At 44.7% G+C, this 25,363-nt stretch overlaps 2 protein-coding genes across 2 annotated transcripts in view; both read left to right on the top strand.

Moving 5' to 3' along the window:
- Nucleotides 1-25,363, top strand: part of PRDM1 (PR/SET domain 1) — a 690,597-nt gene that overhangs the window by 162,055 nt on the left and 503,179 nt on the right.
- The window catches only part of SOBP (sine oculis binding protein homolog), a 33,868-nt gene that overhangs the window by 8,093 nt on the left and 412 nt on the right, over nucleotides 1-25,363 (top strand). Inside the window, exon 3 of the mRNA XM_031552662.1 lies at nucleotides 23,755-25,361. Coding sequence (XP_031408522.1) covers nucleotides 23,755-25,361 — 1,607 coding nt within the window. The remainder of the gene's footprint in view (nucleotides 1-23,754; nucleotides 25,362-25,363) is intronic.

The following is a 25,363-nucleotide window of genomic DNA, read 5'->3' as shown; positions in this document are numbered from 1 at the left end:
AAGAGTCTCTCCCCTTCTTTCCTGTAGCTCCCCTTTAGAATATATTAAACATGTTCTCATTGACAAATGGCTTTTTCAAAAATGATCTCAAAGAAATACCAATCTTTTCATTGGCTGAGAGTTTAAACAATTAAGTTAGCAAACTGTTAGCTGAAAATTGATTTTAGAAGGATGTTTTTTAATGATAATTTCAGTATATCTTAAAGTAAAAATGCCTAGAAAAAAAGAAGTTATCTCCCCCAACCTCTATAAAACTTGAAAAAACAGGTTTGTATCCATTGGAAGGATTGTGAGTTGTGGCTTTGCTTTATGAAACTGGCATTCATAACCAATTTAAATAAAATTCAGACAGTTTTTGTAGAAAGGTTAAAGTATGAAGATATGCCTTGTTCCAAAGAAAGTTAAGTTGAATTGGAAATAAAATTTCCAAAGCTGTTTCAGAGCTATAAATATTTACAGAAGGTATTTGCAGAGGAATCAGAGGACTTAGTGGGGCATGAAGGAGATGTCATGGGGCACCCTGGGAGCCACAGGTGCCTTTGTACCTGGAGCACCAGGGCCAGGCCCCAGAATATCTCCTGGCTCCCAGGACCTGCCATGCCTTTACCTCAGCTCTCACTCATGCAGCGTCAATGAAAATGAGCTTTGTCGTGTCTGAGCAAGTGCTATGTGGGCCGGCGTGAGCTCTGTCATTCTGCAGTTGGCTCCTGCCTTGTATTGCTGAACATACTGCCCTCCCCATTAAAAAGGAAGAGGGTTTGAGGGGATACGGCTTTGGCATCCCTTCAAGTAAAAAGAGTCAACATAAGAAAGCAGGGGTTTGAAAATCAGGAGTTGACGGTCTGTTTATTTCTCAGAATTAAGGTCCATCCCATGACAAGGCCCTCTCTTTGGGAACCATTGGGACTGTGCAGGGATGATGCCCAAGCAGGGCAGGTTAACTTCACACAGCTGTGCTCTGAGGGCACCCCAGAGAGCAAGTGGATGCCATTTCTACAAAGTATAAATCCTGCATTTTATTATAAAAGTTAGTACCAATAATTACTTAAAATTTAATGAATTTCACTTCTCACTTAATTGCTTTTGAGTAGTTCACTTAACTTATTAAAAAGAAGCAAGGACATATTCATTTAATGAGCAGCAGAAGCCTTGGCCTAGCATCTGCCTACATTCTCTTCTCAATTAATCAATTATAGTCCAATGGTGTGTAATTACACATTAAGAAAGTTATTGGATATCTCAGCATGGCTGTCCCAGGGGGCTCATGAATACACTAATGTAACACACCTGTAATGACCTGTTCTCAGATCTGCAAATTGCTCCCATTTCTCTCTCTCTCACGTTGCTAAATGAAGATGAGAGCAATTACCATTAACTTTTTGAGTCACATCTAGTCAATGAGAGAGAAAAAAGAGCCCTACCAGCATTCATAATAAATCTGCCTTTTGTTGCTGAGCGTTGCAGCAGCACCAGACATTGAGCTGTAGGGCAGTCGGTGTGCCTGGAGACTGCACACCACTCTGGGAGTACTGCAGCAGTCAGGACTGAGCACGCTTGTGTAGGTGAAAGGAACAGGCAGACCATGTCTGATTGTACCCAAGTGTAATTCGCCAGGAGTGCTTCAAGTTAGGCCAAACTCCAGAGCTGATCCCTGTGCAACGGCTCTCAGTCTGTGCATAGCAACTAAGCCATGTTGCTGTTGTGTGGCGTTTTTCTTTTTTTTTCTGAAAACTCAAAAGAACAAAATTTACTATGTAGTGGCACAAAGGATTTGGTTGTGTGAGGGGATACAGTTGCCAATGCTCTCTTATTAATGCATAACAAATGGAACCAAGGAGAGGCTCTTAATCTGCATAATGAAGTCTGACAGATTCTAAATTGGTGATTCAGTCAGCTGAAGGGCCCAAAAATGCTGTGTGGAAGTGAGCGTTTGATGGCTCCATAAGTCAAACAAGCGATGATATCTGTCAAGGTTTTTATAAATGTTGTCTTGCACAGTGTGATTTTGATGTGCTGCTGTCACTGTCTTTGGGAAGAAGTGTCTGTTTCCCCACATGAAGCATTCTTGTTGCTTTCATTTGTAGACTCAGGTGGGTGTACAGGCAGATTAACGCCCAGCAATACCCTGAGCACAGCTGTTCCTTACAAGGAGGCTTCATTTTGCTTGTAGCAATCTGTACAATTTCATTGCTGTACCCTGACACCGAACTAGCATTAGCAACTTGAGTGAAACCTTCATTGTGACTGGACATTGCTTCTCTTTGTGAGGATGGCCCTTGTGTTTGGCAGGGTGATGCTCTTGGTAGATTCAGGGGGTCACACATTGCTCATAGAGTCAGTGGTTGGGCTAGATGATCTTAGTGGTCTTTTCCAACATTATTGATTCTGTGACTCTATGATTAGTTGCGCTATAGCAGTGACAGTGGGTATTTCACTCTGGTTTCCACCTGTGTCTCATGTCTTCCCAGTTCCACAGCACCCTCAGCTTAGTACATGGTTTGGTTCATGTTCCTACTGCAGCACCTCAGGGCTGAGCTCTGTTCAGGCTCTGCTGATAATTAATGAAGGAAAGCAAGCACAATTTACTCAAAATAATTAGGTACAGATATAGGATTGGTTAAATCACTTCTAGAGGTGCTGTACCTGTCCATTAAGTAGATACATGTTCCATATGACATCCACATTTTTGGCAGCTGTAATCATGAGATCAGCAGCATATTTTTGCATCTGTACTCCTTCGAGTTTGCACATAGAGCCATTCAACTCAAGCAGAAGTACTACTGGTACAGCTAGCTATCTGCTAACTTGATGTCTAGGTGTCTGGTCTTCAGCTTTGAAATGAGGATTCCGTTATTTAATTACTTTTGCATGCAATTTGAGATTGAGATTAAAATGTTGGAAGTGCGAAACGATATCTATTATTTAAAGTTGTGTGATACTCCAAATAGCTGACAACGGCACCCTTGGTATTTGCAAAGTGCGGTTCATTTATTATGAATTGTTATCTGACACAGTAGTGGAGAGCAGGTTCCCAGCTTTACCTTCAGGCATTTAAAAACCATCCGGCTGCTCAGGCAATGAAGCAAGCTCTGCTGGAGTGATCCATGAGGATCCCACAAAGTGGTCAAACTGTGCACATGTGCATTGTTCTCAAATCCTGCTCAATGCACAGTTTTGTTTATGCTGGGCACCAAAATTAAATTCTGTGCTTATTTGTTTATTTTTAGTCTGTGCTTGAATAATCAATTAAATATGCTTTAAACAGAGAAAGTAATGCAGTTATATCACAGAGCTCCAATATGCAGTACAGTATACTTTTGCACAGGCCAGCTAAATAGGGGACCTAAAAAAGCTGTCAGTTGATTCTTTGGTTGTGTAGACTTTGTGTGTCTGATGGGGAGGAGGATGGTTATTTCATTCAGCAGCAAAAACGTGTTTCTAGCTGTATTCCCTGCAAGAGGCTGTAACTCTTTCCATGTCACTTCCCTAATTGAGCAATAAACTCAGGATTGTACTAATACTTTTTATTATGAGGAATCAACGTGCTTCTTCTAGACAGGCAGAAAAATAATTGACCACCTGTGCCCAGTCCTGAATGAACATTACCGCACTGAAATAAATGTCTCTTTGCTCAAGATGGGAAACTGTCATTTTCTAAGAGATTTCTTTCCTTCATTCCACCACAGAGGTGTAACAGCATGTGATGTGTTCCTGGCGTGCCTTTCTGCTGCTGGAATGATGTAAAGGAGTCTCCAGCTGGGGAGAATCTGGCCCAGAGATGGGTTTTTGTAGTACTGGGAGGTGGTGACAGGACTTTGGGCTGGTGGATCTTATTGCGGCTTGCCTAGCACATGTTGTAAGGAGCGAAGAATGCTAGAAACTAAAATAATAGCAAATAGACTGAGTATAGAGAAAAGGTAAATGCCTCCCCTATCAGTTATTTTTCACCTTCTACTGATAAATCTCTGGGGCTCCTTCTTGTCTCCATCTCCAGATGTGGGTCCCAGATGTGCGTGACAGCAACATGGCCCAGCTGGAAGTTTGCTGCTGGGCAGTGCCCCTGGGAGCAGCCTCCCTCACAGCAGGTGCACGCACATTGTAGCAGGCACAGGAGTTGTGCAGGGCCTGGAAAAAATCTCCAGCTTTCTCGTACGCATGCCTCGGTCCTTGCTTTCCGAGATATTGCAGGAGACTGCGCTGAGCAAATGCTTTTGTCCCCACGGGGCTTGCACAGCGTATTGCCATCAGACACTGAGCTGTTGTCCTCATCCAGCGTGCCAAGTTCATTTAATGAGGGCTACACAGCTGATAGGATTGCGCAGGCCAGCAGTCCCACTTTTTGGCTCTCTTTCCTGCAGCCACAAAGCAGGGCTGAAAGCTGAGGTCTGGGTGAGTGCCAGCTGTCCAGAGGTCAAACCAGATTAGCTGTGGTCACTGAAGGGAGATAACCAGAGGGCCTGGCTGCCCACACAGCCCCTGAGCAAAGCTAGATATTTGTCTGCCTTTGTTATGAAAATCCATCCCAACCACCCAGCCAAAATTCCAGCTGCCCAAAGTAACCGTGATCCCTGCTGGTGGCCTGTCTTTATTCTCTGGACTGCTCCCCTCTGCTGGGGTGCCAGAGCACTTGTACCACAGCAGGAGCATTGTGGAGATGTCACATCCCTGGAGGCAAAGACCCCACATGCATCAAAATCCAGCCCCGGTGATCCTCTTTGCAGTGGGGATGGGACCTGCTATGCTGTCTGGTGAGATGCAGAGGGCTTTGCTGATCCTCCAGGCACCTGTGTGGCTCTGTCTCAGAGGAGAGACTTGGAGGGCATCAGCATCATGGCTCTTGGAGGGAGACAGCAGTGTTTGGGGTTCCTGTGATATATTTTCCTGCTGCTGCTGTGGGATTAGCTCCTTCTCATAGCTCCAAACACAGCATTGTTGTGAGCTCTGGGAGGAGCGTGGCTCAAGGCAGGTCAGCCAGTGTTTGGGATGGGTGAGGAGCGAGATGGGGAGAGAAGGAGAGAGGAAAGGACTTTAGTGAGAGCAGGAAAGTGAATACAGGTCACTGCAACACCACACAAGCTGTGTGTGTGATGCCTCCTGACACAGGGCACCCAGAAGCATGGGGAAACCATAATGGGTAGAGATGGCATGGGGAAATGAACATCTTCTGCAGATGTGACATCCAAAAAGCTCCCCAGCCAATGCAACTATTTTTAGCAAAAGTGCAAACAGTGATAGATGCCGTGGGGCTTCTGTTGCTAAAATCTGGCTATAAGCAACATATTCATATTTAAACAAGTCAGCTTTGCACGTTGAAATGAGCAAACACCGCCTCTGCTTGCTTGTTTGTTGTATAGAAGCCATCAGCATCGCTCCTTGTCCCTTCCCATCAGTGGGGATGTGGAGCGCTGTGATGGATGAGCTGTTGATCTAGCTTGTCTGCAAGGCCACTGCATGTTTATTTCTTGCACGGCATCTATTGTGCAATGCTAGAATAGGGATGTGGGCCTGCCCTTGCAAAAGTAACATCTTGCACACAAAACAGTGCCGTGCCGCTAAGCTCTCTTGGCACAGTTTGTACAGCCAAGCACATCCACTGTGAAACCCAACCCTGAGATGCACATGAATAAATTCACACAAAGTCAAGAGAGCTGTGAGCAGCAGAGGCCTTTGAATGCAGGGGGCAAAGCAGCAAGGAGGGAGCTCCTGTAACTTCTCTTCTGCTTACTGTGGGCCTGTATCACCTCTGGGGAAAGGCCCCTGCCTTACACAGGCATTATTTCTAGCCAATTATCCTATTTAGGTATCTCATGTATATTTAGGTCTTGAAAAGGTCAACAGCAGATCACAGCCGAGCAGGCCTTTTTGAAGCTATAGGACTGGAAGCTTTGCTTCTAGCATCATTAGGAAATAATTGCTTGTGAATGTCCAGGGATTCAAATCTGCATGCGGGAGCTCTGGAAAGGAGGGCAGGAAGGTTTAATATATTTTTGAAACAGCTGCTGCTAGTGTTGCACCTGAGCAGTGCTGAGCAGCCCTAGCAGGGCACAGCCACTGCCTCTCCCTGCCTTAGGCCCTGGAGCCCTGGAGCCCAGCAGCTTGCCTCTGCGCTCATCCCATTAGGACTGTCCCCAGCGTGAGCATACTTCTCCGTACAGAATTCATCAGAATTCATTTTCTTTTTTTGTTTGTTTGTTTTCTGCTCCTTGCAACCTTTTCCTTAGCTTTCTCTTCTGTCTTCCTTCCTTGCAAGTTTACTTTCCCTCAGTTTAATTATTCTCTTCCATGGGTACAAGGCAACTTGTGTCACATATTTTTGGTACATCCAGTTCCTGTGTTCTCCATCTCCTCAGTTCTGTGGTTGTAGAAAACCCCTTTCCTAAATGCCCAGATGTTACTAAAAGGCGTTCTTAACATCAAAGAAAGACCAGGCTGCCGAGCAACTTGATGTCTCGCTATATCATGGAATCATAAAATGGTTTGGATGGGAAGGGACTTAAAGCCCACCCAGTTCCAACCCCTGCTTTGGACAGGGCTGCTGCCCCCCAGCTCAGTCTGCCTAGGGCCCCATCCAGTCTGGCCTTGAGTGCCTCTAGGGATGGGGCACCCATAACTTCTCTGGACAGCCTGTGCTGGTGCTCCACCACCTCTGAGTAAAGAATTTCTTCTTAACATCTAACCTTCAGCCTGTGAGGCTTGTGACTCTGGACACGAACCATGAGTTCCATGTGAGGAAGATGGCCTTGATGTGTGGTGTTAGACCAGCACCTAGTGAGACAGCTGCTCACCTCTAGGCTCTACTGCAGCTACTCCCTGTCACCACAGTCAAGTTGCCTCATCTCTCTTTGTCTCTGCTCCCTGTTCATAAAATGGACATCATTGCATTTCTATATAGGAGACAGATACCTCTGGTTTGCTTTGCCTTTCATCCCTCTGCCCACACTGCTGGCATGTAGGATAAGATGCCATCAGATCAGAACCATAGAATCATTAAGGTTGGGAAAAACCACTAAGACCATCTAGTCCAACCGTCAATAGCCGTGCTCAGGGCCAAGTCTGCATTGGGTGCAAAGTAAAGCATCTGTAAGGCTATGGTGTTGCCAAGTCGTGCTAATATACTTCATGTTTCAGATACCTACTTCTGAACAGTAATGTCATTTAATTATTGTAGTGCTGCAAATTAGGTTGCCCACACACAAATTCAATATAGCTTTAATTATTATATGTCGAGTGCCAATTAAGTGCACACCAAAACCGAGTGGCATGGTTTTGGTTTGTCATCTGATTTGTTATGGTTCACCTCCCTCACCTCAGCCAGCACTGCCTGAGTCAGGGGCACAGAAAGCAGCCCATGTGCGTACAGCTTCCTCCTAAACCTGCACTTCACAGAAAAGTAGCAGCTGACATAAAACCTTTTTTCTTGAGGTCCAGCTGAGAGCTAGTTTTGAGGCATGCCCTCCATCTCAGGTGAAGAATGCAGAGAAGGTACGGCTTAGGTAGGCAGGCAGTCATCTCCAGAAAAGGCACTGAATGCAGTAACATTCACACACACATCAAAAATTTGCAGCAAAAATCCTAATTTTACAGGGAAGAAAAACCAGCCTGCAGCCAGCTTAAATGTGTTGGTCAAGTCAGCTGGGCAGATCTGCAGGCTTGGGTTTCAGCAACCGGGAGCACATTGTCTTCCTTCCCAATAATTAATGGGGTTTTCAATTTGTAGATATCTCCTAGCACTGCGTTTTCGAGCCCTAGTCAGTGAGCTCTGCCCGGCAGGATGGCGGCACGGTGCCAATGGAGCATCCTGCCTCGCTGCGCTCACGTACGCTGTGAGCTCCTTTGCCCTCCTGCTCCCTCAGCCTGGAAGGAGCCCTTCTTTGAGCACCATGCACCGCTCTCCATGCAGGCAGCTCATTATCCCGGGCATTTCAGGACTAATTTATAGGACATGTGGTTAATTTGCATAAGCCACCCTGTACACAGAAGATGTCTCCACAGTAAAGTAATATGCCAGAATCTGGATTTATGTGAAAACATGAATGCTGGGTGGGGGGAGAGCTTTTAGAAGCTGTCATTAGCAGCAATCTCTAACCCATACCTCTGATAAAAGTCACAGAATGCTGCCTCTACCTACTGCATGTGAAGCTCCCATATAATTTTTTGCTTTGAATCTTGCTCTTCTTTTTTATTAAGTAAGATGGGTTTTGATCCTTAAAACGGCGTTGAAACATGAATACCGTGATCTGCTGGCTTTGTCTAAAAGGGAAGCAAAATCCCCAAACTGGCTTCGTGCAGAATGCCGCGGGCTCGGCTATGGCGGCGAGGAGCCTGCTGCATCCGCTGCTCTGATTGTTTCCTCCACACCAGCAGCAGTGGGGCCATCAGCCTTGAAGCAGCTGACATCTGAGGCACGGGCTCTTCCTGTGCTTTGAGTTAGTTAGCCCTTGATCCCGTGCCTGCTTTGCGCTGGGGGCTGACCTTCTTGCACAGCTCTGCTCCCGCTCTGCCGCTCGGGAAGGCTGAGCTGCTGTCTGCAGGACTCCGAATTAGAGCTGCACGGGTCAGAGGAGCAGACAGGAGAGTCGTCATTAGGAGAGCTGATGGCTGTCCTTGATGGATGCGATATTGCTTTTTTTGGTAACAATTACAAAATAAGAGCATTGCAAGAAGTGCTTTAAGCGTCCTGCTCCCCTGCAAGGTGTCAATGTAGAATTATCACAGAGCAAAATGGTTACTGGCTTTCTTTCCATGATTTCTGCCACCAGATCGCTTCACCTACAGGTACAGATGTTTTGTCTGCCTTCATGGCAGAGAGCACCCAGGTATTTGAAAGTCAAGCTGGTTTCTTTCTTTTATCCCTAATACGTCTTCTGCCATTATGAGGCCTCTGAAGAACGCATTAAGTCTGTATTTACCCCTGTGCAATCTAATTAACTTCCAGAATAGCCGTGCAGGTGTAACTGAGATCTCAGTTTGAAGGCAGCTTTGCTCCATTTATTGTAATTGAAGGAACTGTTTGGCCGGCAGCATTTCTGTTACTTGTAATGCTGTTTCAAGCGGAAATAACTTAGTTGGACTTTCATACAGAATCTGCAGGAATGCCAGCTAGAATTGCATAAGTGAATGCATAAATATCTGCTTACTCGTAAATAGGAGCTAACTTGATCTGCAAATCACATTCCCACAAACATGCAGTCCCGATGCCAACGCTACAGATTGGTTTCCCGGGGCAGAGCTATGGTTTCAAGAGTGTGTTTCAGTGCTTCATTGTTTCAAAGGTCTGAGCAGCAGTGGCTGCTTTCTTGGGTGTAATTCCCATTGGTGGAACCTGTTGGGTGTATAATGGTTTTGGGAAAATAACATGTTGTAGGAAGAGAAGTGCTCTAGGTAAATATGTTGGGTTTTTTTTTTTCACTCTTCTAGGTTCTCTTACTCTATCTGTTTTTCTAGCTTTTGAGATTAGCATTTTCAATCACAGCAATCTGTAAATTTTTTATAGAGTTGGACTAGAGGTTACATGGAAATGATTGCGCTAGACTGAACATAATGGCTGTGCTCAATTGGAAAAATACATTTCTCTCTCTCTTTTCAAATTTGTGTATTCTATTCAAACTTGAATCACTTTTTGCTATTCTAAGATGTTTGTTAGAAGCATATTTTTTCTTCTGGGGATTTACATCCTCTCTTAATGTTTTGATTGCTTTTGAATAATTTGATCGAAAACCCTTTATATGTGTGTCTGCAATGTACAGCGTCTAGATGAATTGGATTTTGACTGATCCCACATAGCTGAAGCCACTGAAACAAGAAACATTTGCAGTGCTGTCAGACGGGAATATCTCCCTTCTGCAACTTGACTCAAATTTGTTATGTGTATAGCGCCATGAAGCTCAATAGATGTAAATACAGATTAATTATTTAAAAAGTAATAGGAAGGAATGAGCTTCCAAACATGTAGTGCTTAATTATTTAAAACCTATAATGGAATTTCAACCCTCACGCATCCCTCAGATCTCTCGTGGTGCTTGGATGAGTGCCTGAGGTTAACTGGCATGTCCCCACCTCCCAGTCCTCTTCCTCCCTATGTCACAGGGTGATAGATGTGCAGGGTAGATGTGAAGAGCAGTCATTATTGTCAGTCATGTCTACTAGTAAATATGCAGTGCTTAATTCTGTCTTCCTTTCCCCCATTACTATCCTGCAACGAGGATTTCCTATAACAAATCGTAAAGCCTGAGTTTGAGCAAATCCCCTCGTGATTGCTGATCCCAGAGAATAAAAAGAGCCCCGAAGTAATGCTGTGCTTTGTTCATGTGATGGCTGTGGCTTGAGAACCACTGTACGTGATTGTAATGGATGCTGTAAGCACATGTAGGAAAAACTGATCCCCACTTCAGAAATCTCATGCTCTACATAGTCAAGCCAAATAAGGGGAAGCCTTCTCCCTGTATGAAGAGGAGGATTAAGAATACAAAATGAAAATTAGGAGTATACAAGCCTCCTAACTTGAGGAACTCCTTGACCCCAGTCTTCCTTCTCTGTAACTGATGGAGAAAGGGTCTGCTGGGATCAATTCGGAGCCTCCAAGTCAGGTTGCTGCCAGGATCCATTTCCCCAGAGTTGCCTACAGTCTGCCCTGGAGCTGGAAGCAGTAAATGTCTAAAACCGGGCTGTCTGCATTATTTCACTCCTTATCCTTCCTCTTGTCCAAAGTTACTTGAAGTTTTTGTGTGTGGGGAATGACTTGATGCCAACTGGTAAGTCCTGTCTCAGCCCCAAACTACTTACCCTCCTTCTTTTATTGCAGTACCACACTGATGGAGGAACATTCAACCCAGAGTGGTTGTTAAAATAGACATGAAGAAAAGTCCTTAAAATAAAAGCAAATGTTTTGGTTGCATTGAACACACACAGAAGGAGGCTGTGTATGCAGTGGCCACTGTTCTCCATTGGGCAACCAGGTTTCAGCTAGTTTGATGAGCGGCATTTCCAGTGCTGTGCTGTCTAAGGAAGCCTCAGCTGCTGTCTAGGAGTTGCATGGAAACACCTGCAGAAGGAAAGGGGCTGTAGAAAGCTAGATGGACTCGGTCCTTCTTGAGGAGGAGTCTAAAGGGCATAGCACTTTTGAGAACCTAGCATGCAGTACATGAGTAGGGTGAGAGTTTAAATACATTGACTACTTCTGTGCTGTGCAATGAGAGAATCATCTGCATGATCTTGTGAGTGTGAACGTGTTTTCCACGATGTGTTTATGGGATAAAATCTCAGCAGTCACAGAGTGCATCATACACAGAAGCAAGGAGTGTGTGCCATCTACAGTAACACAGCGTGTTCTTAGCAGGGTCCCTGTCATTGTGTTCTTTATCGGATAGTGTGTCTGATGCCTTGTGCTGCAGCATACCCTCCTTGGTGAGAAATAATTACTTTGTGCCAAATTCAGCTCTCAGCTACATGGTTCAAACTGAAAAAAACAACACTGGCTTCAGTGGAGTTATCCCAGATTCATCCCGGGTTGCTAAGAATAGATGTGATTTATGTAATAGCTGGGTGTCAGGTACGCTCCACTAAACAGAGGGATAAACAAAGTGTATTCTATCTTTTCATCTGAGTAGAAAAGACCTAGTGGGACTTTTTTTCCCCACACATTACCCTACTTAGAAAAAAGTAGGTACAAATGACCAAGGAAGAAGGGGCATTTGCCATTGCCCAAACACCAGCAAATGCTTCAGGCCTGACAACAGCATGGCAGGAGGCAGCTCCATCAGCCTGGGCCAGCAGCAAGCTGGGAGTGCCCCTTGCAGGAGGCCCAATTTCATGGCAGGAATGTTCTCGGTAAAACAAAGGGGGCATTAGCAGAACACAGGGAAGTTTTCATTTTCTCTGTATGTTTGGCTCTGGGCTGCAGATTCAGAATTTCATCACTCCTTGTTTATTATTTTTAGGACTAAAATCCTGGAAAACAGTGGCTTAAGCTATCTAGTGGCCATAGTAAATCCTTCCTACCAGCAACAGGTGTGGTTTTTTTTCTTTTCATTTCTTCCTCTCCTCTCCTCTCCTCTCCTCTCCTCTCCTCTCCTCTCCTCTCCTCTCCTCTCCTCTCCTCTCCTCTCCTCTCCTCTCCTCTCCTCTCCTCTCCTCTCCTCTCCTCTCCTCTCCTCTCCTCTCCTCACATCTCGTCTCTTCCCCACTAAGTGCAGGACATGCAGCAGACTGTTGCTTTCCCCACTTTTCTTCCCCTAGCCCTAATTTCTGTCTCACTTGCTCCATGTGGAAGTTCCCAGGAATGAATCTAACAGCAGCTCAGAGAAATCCTCTCTCAGTCAGTAACATTGTGCTAATACCGGCAGGAACAGGAGCTTGGACTGCACCCTGGTTTTCAATCAGGATCGGTACCTCAGACCAGGAGGAATGGGAGGGACACAGAATGCATCCTCTGGGTTAGGCAGAATAATTTCCTTTTCTTGACTTTGTCTTCTCCCACCCCCAGCTCTAGAGGAAATGGGAAAATGTTCTACTCTCCTGCACAATCTGCGAGAGATGGGGCACATCTTGGTCTTGCCCTGAAACCAATGTGACAAACTTTTCCTCAATCCAAGCAGATATTGCATCTGTCCCAGGATTGTTCTGATGAGATGTGGTTTTCAGAGAGAGGGCTGCTTTTATACGGGACACATTGTGGTGTGTACCATTACCAGTGCAAAACCAGTAATTCTCAGAGTGTGAAATCGCAAGCAGTCAAATTAGGAGCAGTTTTGACTCCCTTCAAAGCCCTGCTGACTGAAATCCAGCAAAGGTCCTCTCAGAAAGTTTTGATCTTTTTTTTTTCACCTGTTTTTATTAACACTCACGTCAATCTTTCCCTAATCAAATCAATCTTTCCCTAACATCACTTTTCCAAGTAAGCAGCTCATGTAGTCTAAGCAGCTGATGTAGTCTCTCAAGGATTTTATATGTTTGGGAAAGGTGGAGAAATTTGTATATGAGTCTGCCCCAGGTAGGAGCTGAGATTCAGCCAGCCCTACTGTAGTCCTCTGTGACCATGGTGATGTGGGTTCTATAGCTCATGGCACAAGGGCTCCTAGTCTAGAAATGTTATTGCATGATACAGATTAACATGTAATAATGAAGTCTGAAGATCCCTGACCTAGATAGATAGGTGGAAAAATATATATGTGTAGTCCGTGTATGCATATATATATATATATGCGTATATATATAGTCCAAAGCACCCAGAGATTTTATTCATAAGCCTCTGCCTTATACAAGCATAAATCAGAAGAAACCACATGCAAATCTATGAGAGTTATTCCACTGTAAAATGCCATAGGTGAGAGGAGGAATTGGACTTAGAACTCTTCATTATAGGTAAATAAAGATTTCCCGGAGCTTCAGATTGCATTCCTGCTTGCTATTCTACGGGCTAATGATATTTCAAATCTGGATTACAGTAATATTTTCTAGACCCAGTAATATTACATTTAAGTCTGAGTGATTTAATGGGTGTTCGCTGGTGATTTTGGTCCAGGTGAAGTGGTACTCGCCTCCAGCAATGCCTTAGGCTAAAAGCATCATGTGTTAGAAAAAAACATTAACCTGCCCCTCAAACCTCCTCATTATTACATTTATAGTCCTGTCAACTGTCTTATGAGCCACTGGAAACATAATGGAAGGGGGTTTATTGTTATTTTTATATTCTCTTGAATATTAAAAAGAAAATATATTGGAGAAAAAATCCATATAAGATATTACTAGATATAAATTCTAGACAGATGAGCCACATGGGTTATTTTCCATCTCACAATGTTACTTTGCTATATGACCAGAATAAAGTTTTGGTCAGAAAAATAGGGTGAATATGTTTATTCAGGTACTGAACAAGAAAGTGAATTAATTAGAGAATATAATTCTTCATCTGGCTTCTTAAGTTATCTGCAGATGTGGGAGAATGAGGGTTAAGGTTTTGGTTACTCAGTTATAAGGAAGTTATTAAGGGTTATAAGGGAGATGCTATTGGAGGTTAATAAAGTGCCCCCTTCCTCTTTTCCTTTTAAGTTTTCCTGCTCTTAGTGCATCTGTAATTCTCAAAACAATTTGAGGTAACCATTTACAGTGTTAATGGCTCTTAATTCCTCTCTTTTTGTGGTTGCTGGGGCTCCATGCAGGCAGTGCTGGAAAGCGTGCAGACTGCTACTTCCTCATTTTGCACCAGTTGATAGCTGGCCTTCAGAAGAAACCTTCTGCACTGGCGTTCATTTCTGGTCCTGTCCTGCAGCCCCTGGGTGGGAATGCAGAACTCTGGGGCAAGAGCACTCCTCTCTCCCCCAGACTGCCACTGATGGTGGTTCTCAGCCCCAGTACCTTGGGTCCCCACAGCTCAGGTGCCCCAGGGATGGAGAAGCTGCCCTGCTGCCTCCTGTAGATCAGCACCTGTGAATGGAAACTATGCAAAATGTTCTCCAAGGATGCAGAGACGAATGTCCTAAAGAGGAAAGAAGTGCATTTCCATTTTTTGAGGGAGAAGGGGGGAGATTTCCTTATGTGACCTTCCCCTGATGCTCCAGAGAGGTGGCAGGCATGGGACGCTGTGATGAAGTACTTACAGCCCCTCAAGTGTTTTTGCAGCTGCTAGCTTTGTTTTCTTTTTTTTTTTGGTTTCCTGAGTATTCAGAGCCTACAGTCCCTGTCATCTTCTGAAGATATTTGCAGTGCTTCTCACTGCTGCAGGGCTTGAGCAGCAGCAGGTCTGAAGAAGTACTTTAGTGTCACCTTTAGAAGGAAGCAGAGTTCTCACTGTGGCACTAACGGCTTAAGGATGGCAAAAGGGAAAACCACCAGTCTGGAGAAAGGCACATTACTGTGGTTCACTGAGACTCCCAGCTCCATCTACGCAATTGAGTTGTTTCTGGCCACTCAGCTTTCTTGTTCATCACTTTAGGGGGAGCTGAGGAATGCACATCATGGGAAGTCTTGGCCTGGAAATCAATTGCTAGAACTCAGTCTGGCCAATGCCCACATAGCCAGAATGAAGCTGCTTGCTGCTGGTTGGCCAAGCTGCCCTCTCCCACTGCCACCCACGGAGTGAGAAGCACCACGCTACTGATGCTCAGCTGACTCCACGCACCCTACCCTAAATCTTGCTTTCTATGAAAGAGGCTATGCTTGTATGCTTTCCTGTCTGACCAGGCTCAAGCTGGAAGAGGAGCTGCTTCTTGGCCTTGTGGTGTTGACACAGCACCATGCCAACAATGGGCTACTCCTTGAGATCCGCAGCAGCCATCTGATGAGCTTGAGGCATGATGGCCATGTGGGACTTGGCAGCCTGAGCTGGGGTTTGCTTTGCCCCTCAGTGTCTAGCATGTGCTTTCACTCCATGACCGACTGACTTGCGCTAGGATGAGGTTTCTCAGCTCCTCTGTTACCCTTGGAATAGGCATTCAGGTTCTTCAGGCATTTTGGAAAACGAGCCTTGGTGAGACAGTCTGTCTGTCCTGCTGAGAATGTCTACAGCCCTGCCTCTCCCACTCTCACCTTCCTGTCATCTTCTACAGCATATTAATTTTATTTAGGTCTTCTGGTCTTCTGTTGCTGCCGAAGCGGTGTCTTTAGCTAGTAGTGAAACAGCGGTCTGAATGGAACATGAGTAAAAACCCCACATCAGGGATTTTAAGGTTTAAATGCTATTATTGTCCCATTCTGTGTTATTTCAGACAGGAAGGTTTCTGGAGAGAAGAACTTCCCTCCTGGCAAATCTTGCTTCCCACTACATTCATTTTCCCTTACTTGCGCCCACCGTACTGTGGGCTTCACCAGTGGTTTCAGATCCAGCGTTCTTACCGTGGTTTCAAAGCCTCAGACTGAAGTTGAAAACACAGAGCTCAGCTGTTTATACACAAAATCAAATATGTAGCCACTCTGATGAAACAAGAGCCAACCTGGATTTCCATCGGGCATTAGCATAACTTACATTCGCTGCTTTTGGCCGGAAGCACAAAAAAGCCCTCAAAACAAAGGAAGATGGGTGCTTTGAAAAGGCTATGTTTTAAATACCGCAGATGACAACTGCAATGATTCAAAAATGAAATCAATTTATCATTAGCTGATAATTACCAAATCGCTCTATTTTCCCCTTCTGCTTCATGTAGCTGAGACTTTTGCATAATTAGAGTGAAAAATGGAGGCAGTGGGTCTTGCATTTAAATGACACAAAGTTAGTGTTTGCTCTTCAGAAAACCGTGGCCAAGGTTTTCAGGAGGAAAAGGAGATTGGGAGGCTTACATCATCAAAAGAAAAAGCAAGCAAGCAGGCAAGCTTTGTTCTCTTTTAAAGGAAGATTGAAAGAAAAACTACAAATTTGTCATAAGATGGTTTTAAGTTGGAGGCAATTGCAGTGTTCTGTTCTGTAAAACTGTTCTTTTGCACAAAGCTGCAAACATTGTAAAAATCTGTTTTCATTCACACCTAGCATCGCTACGAGCTGTATTATAACCACATTCAGAGTGTGTTAGAGCCTGCCTCGGGGTTCCTTCGCAGCAGGTTTCAGCTGGAATGATTTTTTTTTTATAATAATCATTCCATTCAAGTGGAACAATCATTATGAAAAATTATGAGCCATCTTGGGCAGGAAAACCCTGCCATGATAAACACGCTGAATGTTGTGCAATAAGCACATTGAAAATGGTGATCAAGCCTCGATGACTGCTCAGAGCCACTATGCTGGATTCTGCCTATTATATGAGATTTGGTAGTGAAAGAGCATTAATTCCCAGTAATGATGGCTAAGGCACAGCCTTGGCTACAGTCATCTTGAAAGTAGATGCTGTGAAATGCCTGTGGCTCTTTGGACAGCCTGTGTCCCTCCCGGGGACCCTGCACCAGAGCCTCCCTCCCCGTGACCAACACATGGTGCTGAGCATGCTGACATCTATGTCCTTTTTTTGGGCCAGCCCTTTTCAGGAGGGAGACCTCCTACACAATGCAGGCCTGGAGTCAGCATTTTGGAGGAAGATTTGCTATGGGGACATAAGACATATTCATACGCCTTGATGATAAGTTGTATGGCTTCTGTCGGGGCTGTGTCCACTCTGTCACTTGGCTGGAAAAAAAGTACAACAGCATCAGAACAATTGAAAAAAAAAAACCCTTTAAATTATGAATTTGAATTCCACTGAATTGATTGCTATCCTGGTGAAGGAGTTTGTCTTCTGCTGTTGTCTCTACATCCCACCTCCTCCTCACTTTGACCCTGCACATTTGAGCAGCACATGGCTGTGTCCTTCTGGAAATGTCCAATGTGCTTGGTTTCCCAAGTGGCTCAGCAGGGTGCCCAGTTTGTGCTTCTTAGTATTCATCTTTCCAAGTCAGAGGGTGCTAAAGGGAATTCTGATGTCTTGGAGCCATCCTGATGCCAAACACATGTTGGAGCACTAATTGCTGAGGTTGCCATCCTGGCCTGGTGGGGCTTGGTGAGATCTGTTCTATAGGCAAGCCCCCGGGAGGTGCAGAGGGTGGGGATGAAGTGTTGAGACAGACCTACAGGTTGCTGCTGCTCTTTGACCCAAAGATTCGTCCTGCTCGCAAGTGTTGAATACATCAGTGCTTGAGATGGGGCTCTTGCCCCAAAACTTTTCCAGGCCTGGTCATGCAACATGCTGCAGAGATGGGGCTGTGCACGGGGCTTATCATCACAGGGCAGATCTGCAAGGGAATTTGCCTAGGTATTACTATTGCCTTTTGGGTGGATTGCTTGGAGAAGCTTTGGTGGTGAAGAAATGAGGGAAGGTTGGAAGGCAACAGGAAGTCACATTGCCCAGCAAGCTGGGAGGGGGGGCTGGCTGGGGTAGCCGAGAGAGGTTTTACACTCCCTCAGCTCCAGTGCAGTGAAGAAAGGCTGAGGAAGCTGAGCTTCTTCAGACTGGAAAAGAGAAGGCTCTGAGGAAAGCTCACTGCAGCTTCCCAGTACTTTAGGGGAGCTTGTTAACAAGTGGAAGAACAACTGTTTACATGAGCAGGCAGTATGGGGAAATAGTTTTAAACTAAAAAAAAAAAAAGGAGAGATTCAGACTGGATATTAGGAGGAAATTATTTACTCAGAGGGCAGTGAGGTACTGGAACATGTTGCTCAGAGAAGCTGTGGTGCCCCATCCCTTGAGGCGCTGAAGGCCAGGTTGGATGGGGCCCTGGGCAGCTGAGCTGGGGGGATGGCAGCCCTGCCTGTGGCAGGGGGTTGGAACTGCATGGGCTTTAAGGCCTTCCCACCTAAGCCATTCTATGATTCTGTGATTCTATGATTTTTTATGGTTCTTTGATATATTCCTTCAACCTTTAAAGAGTGTTCTATGGCTAGTGCTTCAGGACATGCAGATCTGGCTTTCTTTCCTTCTGATACACTGACTTTTTTCCCCGGTGTCTTGCTGGCAATGCTTCACATCCCTATCCTGCTGGAACTTGGTGTCCACACTGCAGGCTATGCCCGAGACTGGGTGATCTAGGCACAGGGGAGTGAAGCTGAGCTGTGTGAGTACTGGTATGACTCATTTGGGTCTTTGCTAGAAACCTCAACGTGCATTTCAAGCTACTTTCGTAGTAGTACCTAGATTGCTGCTGCATCTAGTCTTTGGCAGACTTCGAAAACCTGAGCCCCTGCTGAAAATATGTTTTAGCAAACATATTTCTTAATAAAATAGTGTCTGCTACCAGATTATCATTCAGAGTTTGATGGTAGATGGCACTAATGGATGAACTTGGTGCCCGTGTTTGACAGCTGGTAATAGCATTAATTACCCCATGCTTGAAGGCCCAGACACAGCTCTTTTCAGGCTGTGGGACGTCTGTGTTGTGCCTGCAGGGTCACCTCGTGGCCAGGTCCAGGCTCTGTGTTGGACACCTCTATCAAAAGAAAGATACAGATGCCAACAGGAATGGCTTTTATTCCTGTCTTTGTGTTAGAGGAATCTGAATGACACGCGATCCCCTTAGCCCTGGTTTTCTTGGTGTTCCCGTATCAGGACCGAGTCATGTTTCTGCTGATGCGGTGTCTTCTGAGTAGTCCTGTGGTGTAGATTGCCGTGTGTTTCACAGGAAAGCGGATGAATGATATCAAGTCATTGAGCTCATAAGTAGCACACTGGCAACCCGCCACTAAAATATAAATACATTAAATGTACTAAAGGAAATGTTCATTCTGTTGTTTAGCATTGGACATGCCCCAGTTAGGTAAATTTAATCTTCTTCAGGGTTGTTGTGTTACAGCTGAATGAGATAGACCCTTATCTCATTACCGATCTTTCTGTCATTCAGGTTTTGTGCTCTGACATTCGCAGTGTGCAGTGCGCTTGTCCAGTGGCGCTGCTGTGAGTATTCCCCAAGGGAGAAGGAGATGTGTAGGGGGTCTGTTAGCACACTGCAAGCCCAGACCCTTTATCTCTGATGTCTTCACTGCCCTAAATCCCTTGTCAGTCACAGTGCTAAAGATTTTGCCACTTTTTCTGTAGGAATGTACAAAATGGTCGCTTTATGTGTGTTAGAAGATGTCTGAAATCCATAATTGTGGCGTGTGTTTTCTTCCCTTGTATCTCGTATGTTAACTTTTGCAGTTATTTTGTAAATCTCTTATCCACATGCCCATTCCTATGGAGGTCAGTGACCAATCTCTCACTAGCCCCAGGTGCTAACCATAGCCCTAGAGCCAGCTGAGTGCGATAAAGAGGGGTCTTTCCATAGTTCTCCTGGGTGCTGGGTCAGGCCTGATCACTGTGATCCCACAGTATGAACTCTCCTGGCTAACCCTGCCCCTGGGGAGCATTGCCAAGTGGCACCGCACTCACAGCCCCTCTGCACCAGCTTAGCTCCCCTTGCAATTATATAGAGAAAGAGAAAGGTAAGGCAGAAAAAGGAAGCAAAAGGAATAGGTGAATAGAGAGGATCCAAGCTGCTTACAAAGACAGATGATGCTGTATGTGGAATGTGAATACTTAAAAAATAAGACATTTGCTGTGTATTTTATAGATAAAATGTTATTGTATTGAATTGAAAGATATATGTTTCACCTATCACATCTGAACTAATCAGTGTAGGCTTTTAGAAGAAGTCTGTAATTACTCTGAGCGTGTCATTAGTTAGATGCAAAATGAATGATATTGCTCCATTTTATTACCTCTAGTGATATAGCCATTTGTATCATAAATTCATTGACCTCATCTTAAATGATCAATCCTGTAAGACAGACTTGATTCATTAATTGTTAAGTGACATTTTTTCTCTACCAGTAATTTCCTCCTCATTGTAGCAATGTTTTTCTGCGTTTTAGTGTGCTATTCTAAGGTGTCCTATTACCTGCATACAACATGCACATTTTATAGTTGTGTCTTAAATAAGCCACGTAGAGTGATTGCTTATATGGATAAACAGAAACAGAAGTAATGAAACACATAGACGTGGCAGATACACATCTCTCACTAATGTTAACTTCAACACTTCGGAATGTTGCACAAAATCAAGGAGATAATTATGAGATATTTGGTCTATCCGGGATGTTCAGAGGAACAGAATTCTTGCCTTTAATTTCTGTGGCTTTAATTGATTTAATCTAGTGATAAAATACACAGAATGGTCTGTGATCAGTGCATGAGGGAGGCAGGTAGACTTCACAGTTTCTTGTACCTTGGTGTATTATTGAAAACAAGAGAAATCAGTAGAGAATTTCTAACGAGGATTTCTAAATATTTTACCCAAGAAGAGAAAATATTTGTTTAGCTGTGAGTGACATAGGGGTCTACTTGAGATAAACAAATCAATGCAGCAATAAAACATGAAGGTATTTCAGTGAATTGATCAACTGCTAACTAATAAAATTAAATGATTAGGAAAAATGCCACAAGTGTTTTAGGTTTGGTTTTGCTTTTGCTGTATTTTTCTTTTGGCCTGTTTAATTGAAGGCACTAATGGAGGCTCTTCTTAGAGCGGTAAGAGGGCTGTATCTTCCCTCGTATTTCTCAGGTGCTTTTTTGGCACCAGGTGTACAAGTTGAGAATTGGTTTCCTTCCTTTGTCCTGAGGGAAGGTGAGGCCTTGGCTGCAGGTCCCAGGGCATGATTAGAGTAATATGGTGTAGTGGACATGGTGGGGACGGGCTGATGGTTGGACTAGATGATCTTAGTGGTCTTTTCCAACCTTAATGATTCTATGCATCTATTCTTTGACTACGGCAGAGAGGTGGCTGCCCCTGGACCCTGCTCCATCCCATTCAGCAGCTGCCATCGGGACTGGTCTCTAGGGCCTCTCCCCTGCAAACAGGCGTGGTGGTGGGCCAGGGGGGGACTTCATCCTATCCCAGCCTGCCTGGAGGACCCCTGCCTTTCTCCAGAGCCCGTGTGGTAGGAACATGCCCTGCAAAAGCATCAGAGTGGTTTATGTCCTCATTCCATACATGCAAAATAGATAGCATTTTTTACTGTAGGAGTGATCTTTGCATCAAAAATGGCTTTAAGGTAAATCCAGCAGCGTCACTGAGGCGAACAGCACCTTATTAACTCATGGCATAGACACACAAATTCCTCTTTTGTCCGCTTGGAAGGCTGTGGCAAGCCAAAAAAATTCAGGAGGTCAATTACAAGGTGTTTCCATCAGCTCATCCTGGGATGGGGTGGTGTTGATTTGCCAAGCGGGTGGCACAGTCCATCCTGTGCCAAATACCCAGGATGGTTCAGTGCCCATGGCCACGTGTTTGCAGCAAGGGATTGCAAAGCCCCAGGAGCCAAGAGAGAACTGGCGCCTTGCAAAGCCATATAAAACCTCATTTGTAACACATAGAGGGACATTCTTCCTTGTGTGGGTCATCATGGGGGGAACATGCCCACAGGAAGACTGCAGAAGCACTGTGAGACTAGGCGCCCTGTGATTTATCTCCCGTTGTGCTGCATCCTTGTGTCCAACATGGGCCCAGCATTGCTATGCTTCAGCAGTGACTTCATAGCTGCTATTTCTCCAGTAATTATTTAGTTTGATTTAAAACTTGGGATAAAATCTTCCTGGTAGAGAAAGGGAGTGTGTGTGTGAATGGGGTATGGAGGCAGGGAAGGAATCAAACAGCAACTAGACCAGGTAACCCAAATGTTGAAGATCCAAAATTGGCGGTCTGATAGTGTGCTGGGGGTGTGTGTGCATGTGTGTATCTATGTATGTATATATATAAGATATATTACTGAAAACTCAAAAATGTCACCACTGTTTATATTACAGGAAAGCTGAGAGTTAAATGAGATGGGTAATCAGATGCCCGACATATGTTGTTTTGAATTGTTTATATGGCCAGTCGTTATTAAAATTAATTATCCTTTTAATGCAGACTTTTCACAATCATATTCCTTTTTTCATACAAAGGGTACAGTCATTCAAAACGGGCTAAAACTGGCTGTTTGGAAAAGGCAGAGCAAATGATACCGCAATGTATTCTGACATGGTCATAGGCTCAATGTGCAGATAGGAAGCACCACAAATCTCTGCCGGTGGAGTATTTTGAGAGCTAATGTAAATGATAAAATGTTGTGGGTTTTGTTTTTTGTTTTTTTTTTCTGTGTGCATAAAATTCTGTCAAAAAAGTAAGGCACTGAAAATTCTGACATCTGTTTATCTGTTTATAGCTATGGCAAGATTACTCATATTAATTCTTGTTTAAAATGCCATATGAAGGAAAGGCATTTGTGCAAACAAGAGTCATATTTGAATTGTAGATCATGTCTTCACCATCTGTGAGAGCTGTTGGTGTTGCAAAATTAATGTGTTAATGAAATCACAATAATTTCTCTGAAGTAATGGATTCTGAAGCCTGGAATGACTATTTTTTGAACTCTGGTGTCTAGTGGTTTACAACTGGGAAAACCTTTCACAGCTTAATTAGTTCTGCAGCCTTACTTTTTAAAAAAATTGGCTATGCCTTTACCACACCAATAGTAACACAGAAAAGGAATTTAAATGGAAAGGAGATGAATTTAAAAAAAAAAAAAGAAAGAAAGAAAAAGAAAAAAAAAGCCTGCAATGCAAACTTTTTGCTGTAATGTTTGAAAAGTTGCTAAAATGCCCTTATTGCCAAGAAGCTTTACTCAGAGTGACCAGTATGCAAAAGGGGACAAACAGCTTGGAAACATCATGAATTAGGACTATTTAAATGTTACACAAATTTCCTGTTTATTTCCAAGTTACTCTTTGGAATAAGGGGCAGGGGACAAATGCTGCTTTTGCTTTGTGATGCCACTTTAAAATCCCACACCCTTTCCAACTTAGTGTTTAATACCATTAATAAAGTACAAAATATTACAGTTTATGATGTAGTGGCAATGTTTTGGATTCATTTCCAGTTGCTGTCAGTGTCCTTTTCCTCTTGTCGTATTTACTGTGTAGTATTGCATCGGAGATGGTAACAGTGTGTTTAGTTTACCACTGAGGAGTAATCACAGCCATATTCATATGGATTTTTTAATGTATACATGTGTGTGTTATAACAGTGTATGCCAGCTGAGGAGTGGCATGGCTATAAAATATATAACATACTGTATAAGACAGAATTGAGACCATAGTAGCCAGAAAAGGAAGTAGTATTCAATTCTCCAGTATTTTGGGTGAAAAAATGTTAGTTTTCACAAACATAACTTTTCTTATACTATAAAAATAATGCATTTAGAAAGCAACTGAAAAATGACTTTTAAAATAACACTGTGAAGAGAAGATTGCTTTTCTTACCTGATTTGATTTTATTACTGTGTTGTAGGTATGTGACTGGTGTAAGCACATAAGACACACAAAAGAGTATCTGGATTTTGGGGACGGGGAAAGAAGGCTTCAGTTCTGCAGTGCAAAATGTCTCAATCAGTACAAAATGGACATTTTCTACAAAGAGACACAGGCCAATCTTCCAGCTGGACTGTGCAGTACATTACATCCTCCAGTTGAAAATAAAGCAGAAGGCACTGGAGTACAGCTGCTGACTCCAGATTCTTGGAATATACCGCTAGCAGATGCTCGGAGAAAAGCTCCATCCCCAGCGTCTGCAGCTGGCCAAATTCAAGGTCCTGGACCATCAGCGTCTACCACTGCCTCTCCGTCTGACACTGCCAACTGCTCTGTCACTAAAATCCCCACGCCAGTTCCCAAACCTATTCCCATCAGTGAGAATCCAAATATTCCACCAGTTTCTGTCCAGCCACCTGCTAGCATTGTGCCTCCGATTGGTGTCCCACCTCGCAGTCCTCCCATGGTAATGACAAACCGTGGGCCAGTTCCGCTGCCCATATTCATGGAACAGCAAATTATGCAGCAAATCCGTCCGCCATTTATTCGTGGGCCGCCTCACCATGCCTCAAATCCTAACAGCCCTCTGTCAAATCCAATGATCCCTGGAATCGGTCCACCACCAGGTGGCCCCAGAAATATGGGTCCCACCTCCAGCCCCATGCACAGGCCAATGCTTTCCCCTCACATCCACCCCCCCACGACACCGACCATGCCTGGGAATCCTCCAGGCTTGCTGCCGCCCCCTCCTCCTGGAGCCCCTTTGCCCAGTCTACCCTTTCCCCCCGTCAGCATGATGCCAAATGGTCCTATGCCTATGCCACAGATGATGAACTTTGGGCTGCCATCCCTTGCCCCGCTGGTGCCACCCCCGACTCTACTAGTGCCATATCCTGTCATTGTCCCTTTGCCCGTCCCCATCCCCATTCCCATCCCTATCCCTCACATCAATGATTCCAAGCCCCCCAGCGGTTTCTCCAGCAACGGTGAAAACTTCATTCCGAGTAACTCCAGCGAGACACCTGGAGCAAAGCCACCCAATAGCTCTTCGTCCCCTCGAGAGTCAAAACAAGGATCGTCCAAACCCTCCGACTCCTCTCCGAGCTGCTCAGGCCAGTCCCTAAATCAAGCTCAAGTGCTTCAGGAGCACGGTAAAAATGAAGTTGTTGACTTGACTGTCAGACCTAGTAGTCCTGTGAACAGTAAGTTTGGTTTCCCCAGTGTGCTACAGGGTCCGCAGGATGGTGTGATAGACCTAACGGTAGGCCACCGGTCTAGGCTGCACAATGTCATCCACAGGGCTCTACATGCCCAAGTGAAAGTCGAGCGTGAGCCTAACAGTGTTGTAAATTTGGCTTTCGGTAGCTCAGACAAAAGGAACTGCAGCGACTGCAGGGACAATTGCAGCCCAATTGACTCAAAAACATTACCATGCGGTGACGCAGCCCACTGCTGCCCTGTCTCCTTGGCCTCTGGCACACCGGGACTGGAAGCCGGAGCAGCTGTGTGCAATGTCATTGTGAATGGCACAAAGAGCACAGAGGGTTCCAAGAACCCGGAGCCACCCCAGGACCCGAAAAAGCCACAGC

Source organism: Meleagris gallopavo, chromosome 2 (genome assembly GCF_000146605.3).
Source record: "Meleagris gallopavo isolate NT-WF06-2002-E0010 breed Aviagen turkey brand Nicholas breeding stock chromosome 2, Turkey_5.1, whole genome shotgun sequence".
NCBI lineage: Eukaryota > Metazoa > Chordata > Aves > Galliformes > Phasianidae > Meleagris > Meleagris gallopavo.
Note: the sequence above shows the minus strand (reverse complement) of the source record. Positions and strands in the feature narration are given on the sequence as shown.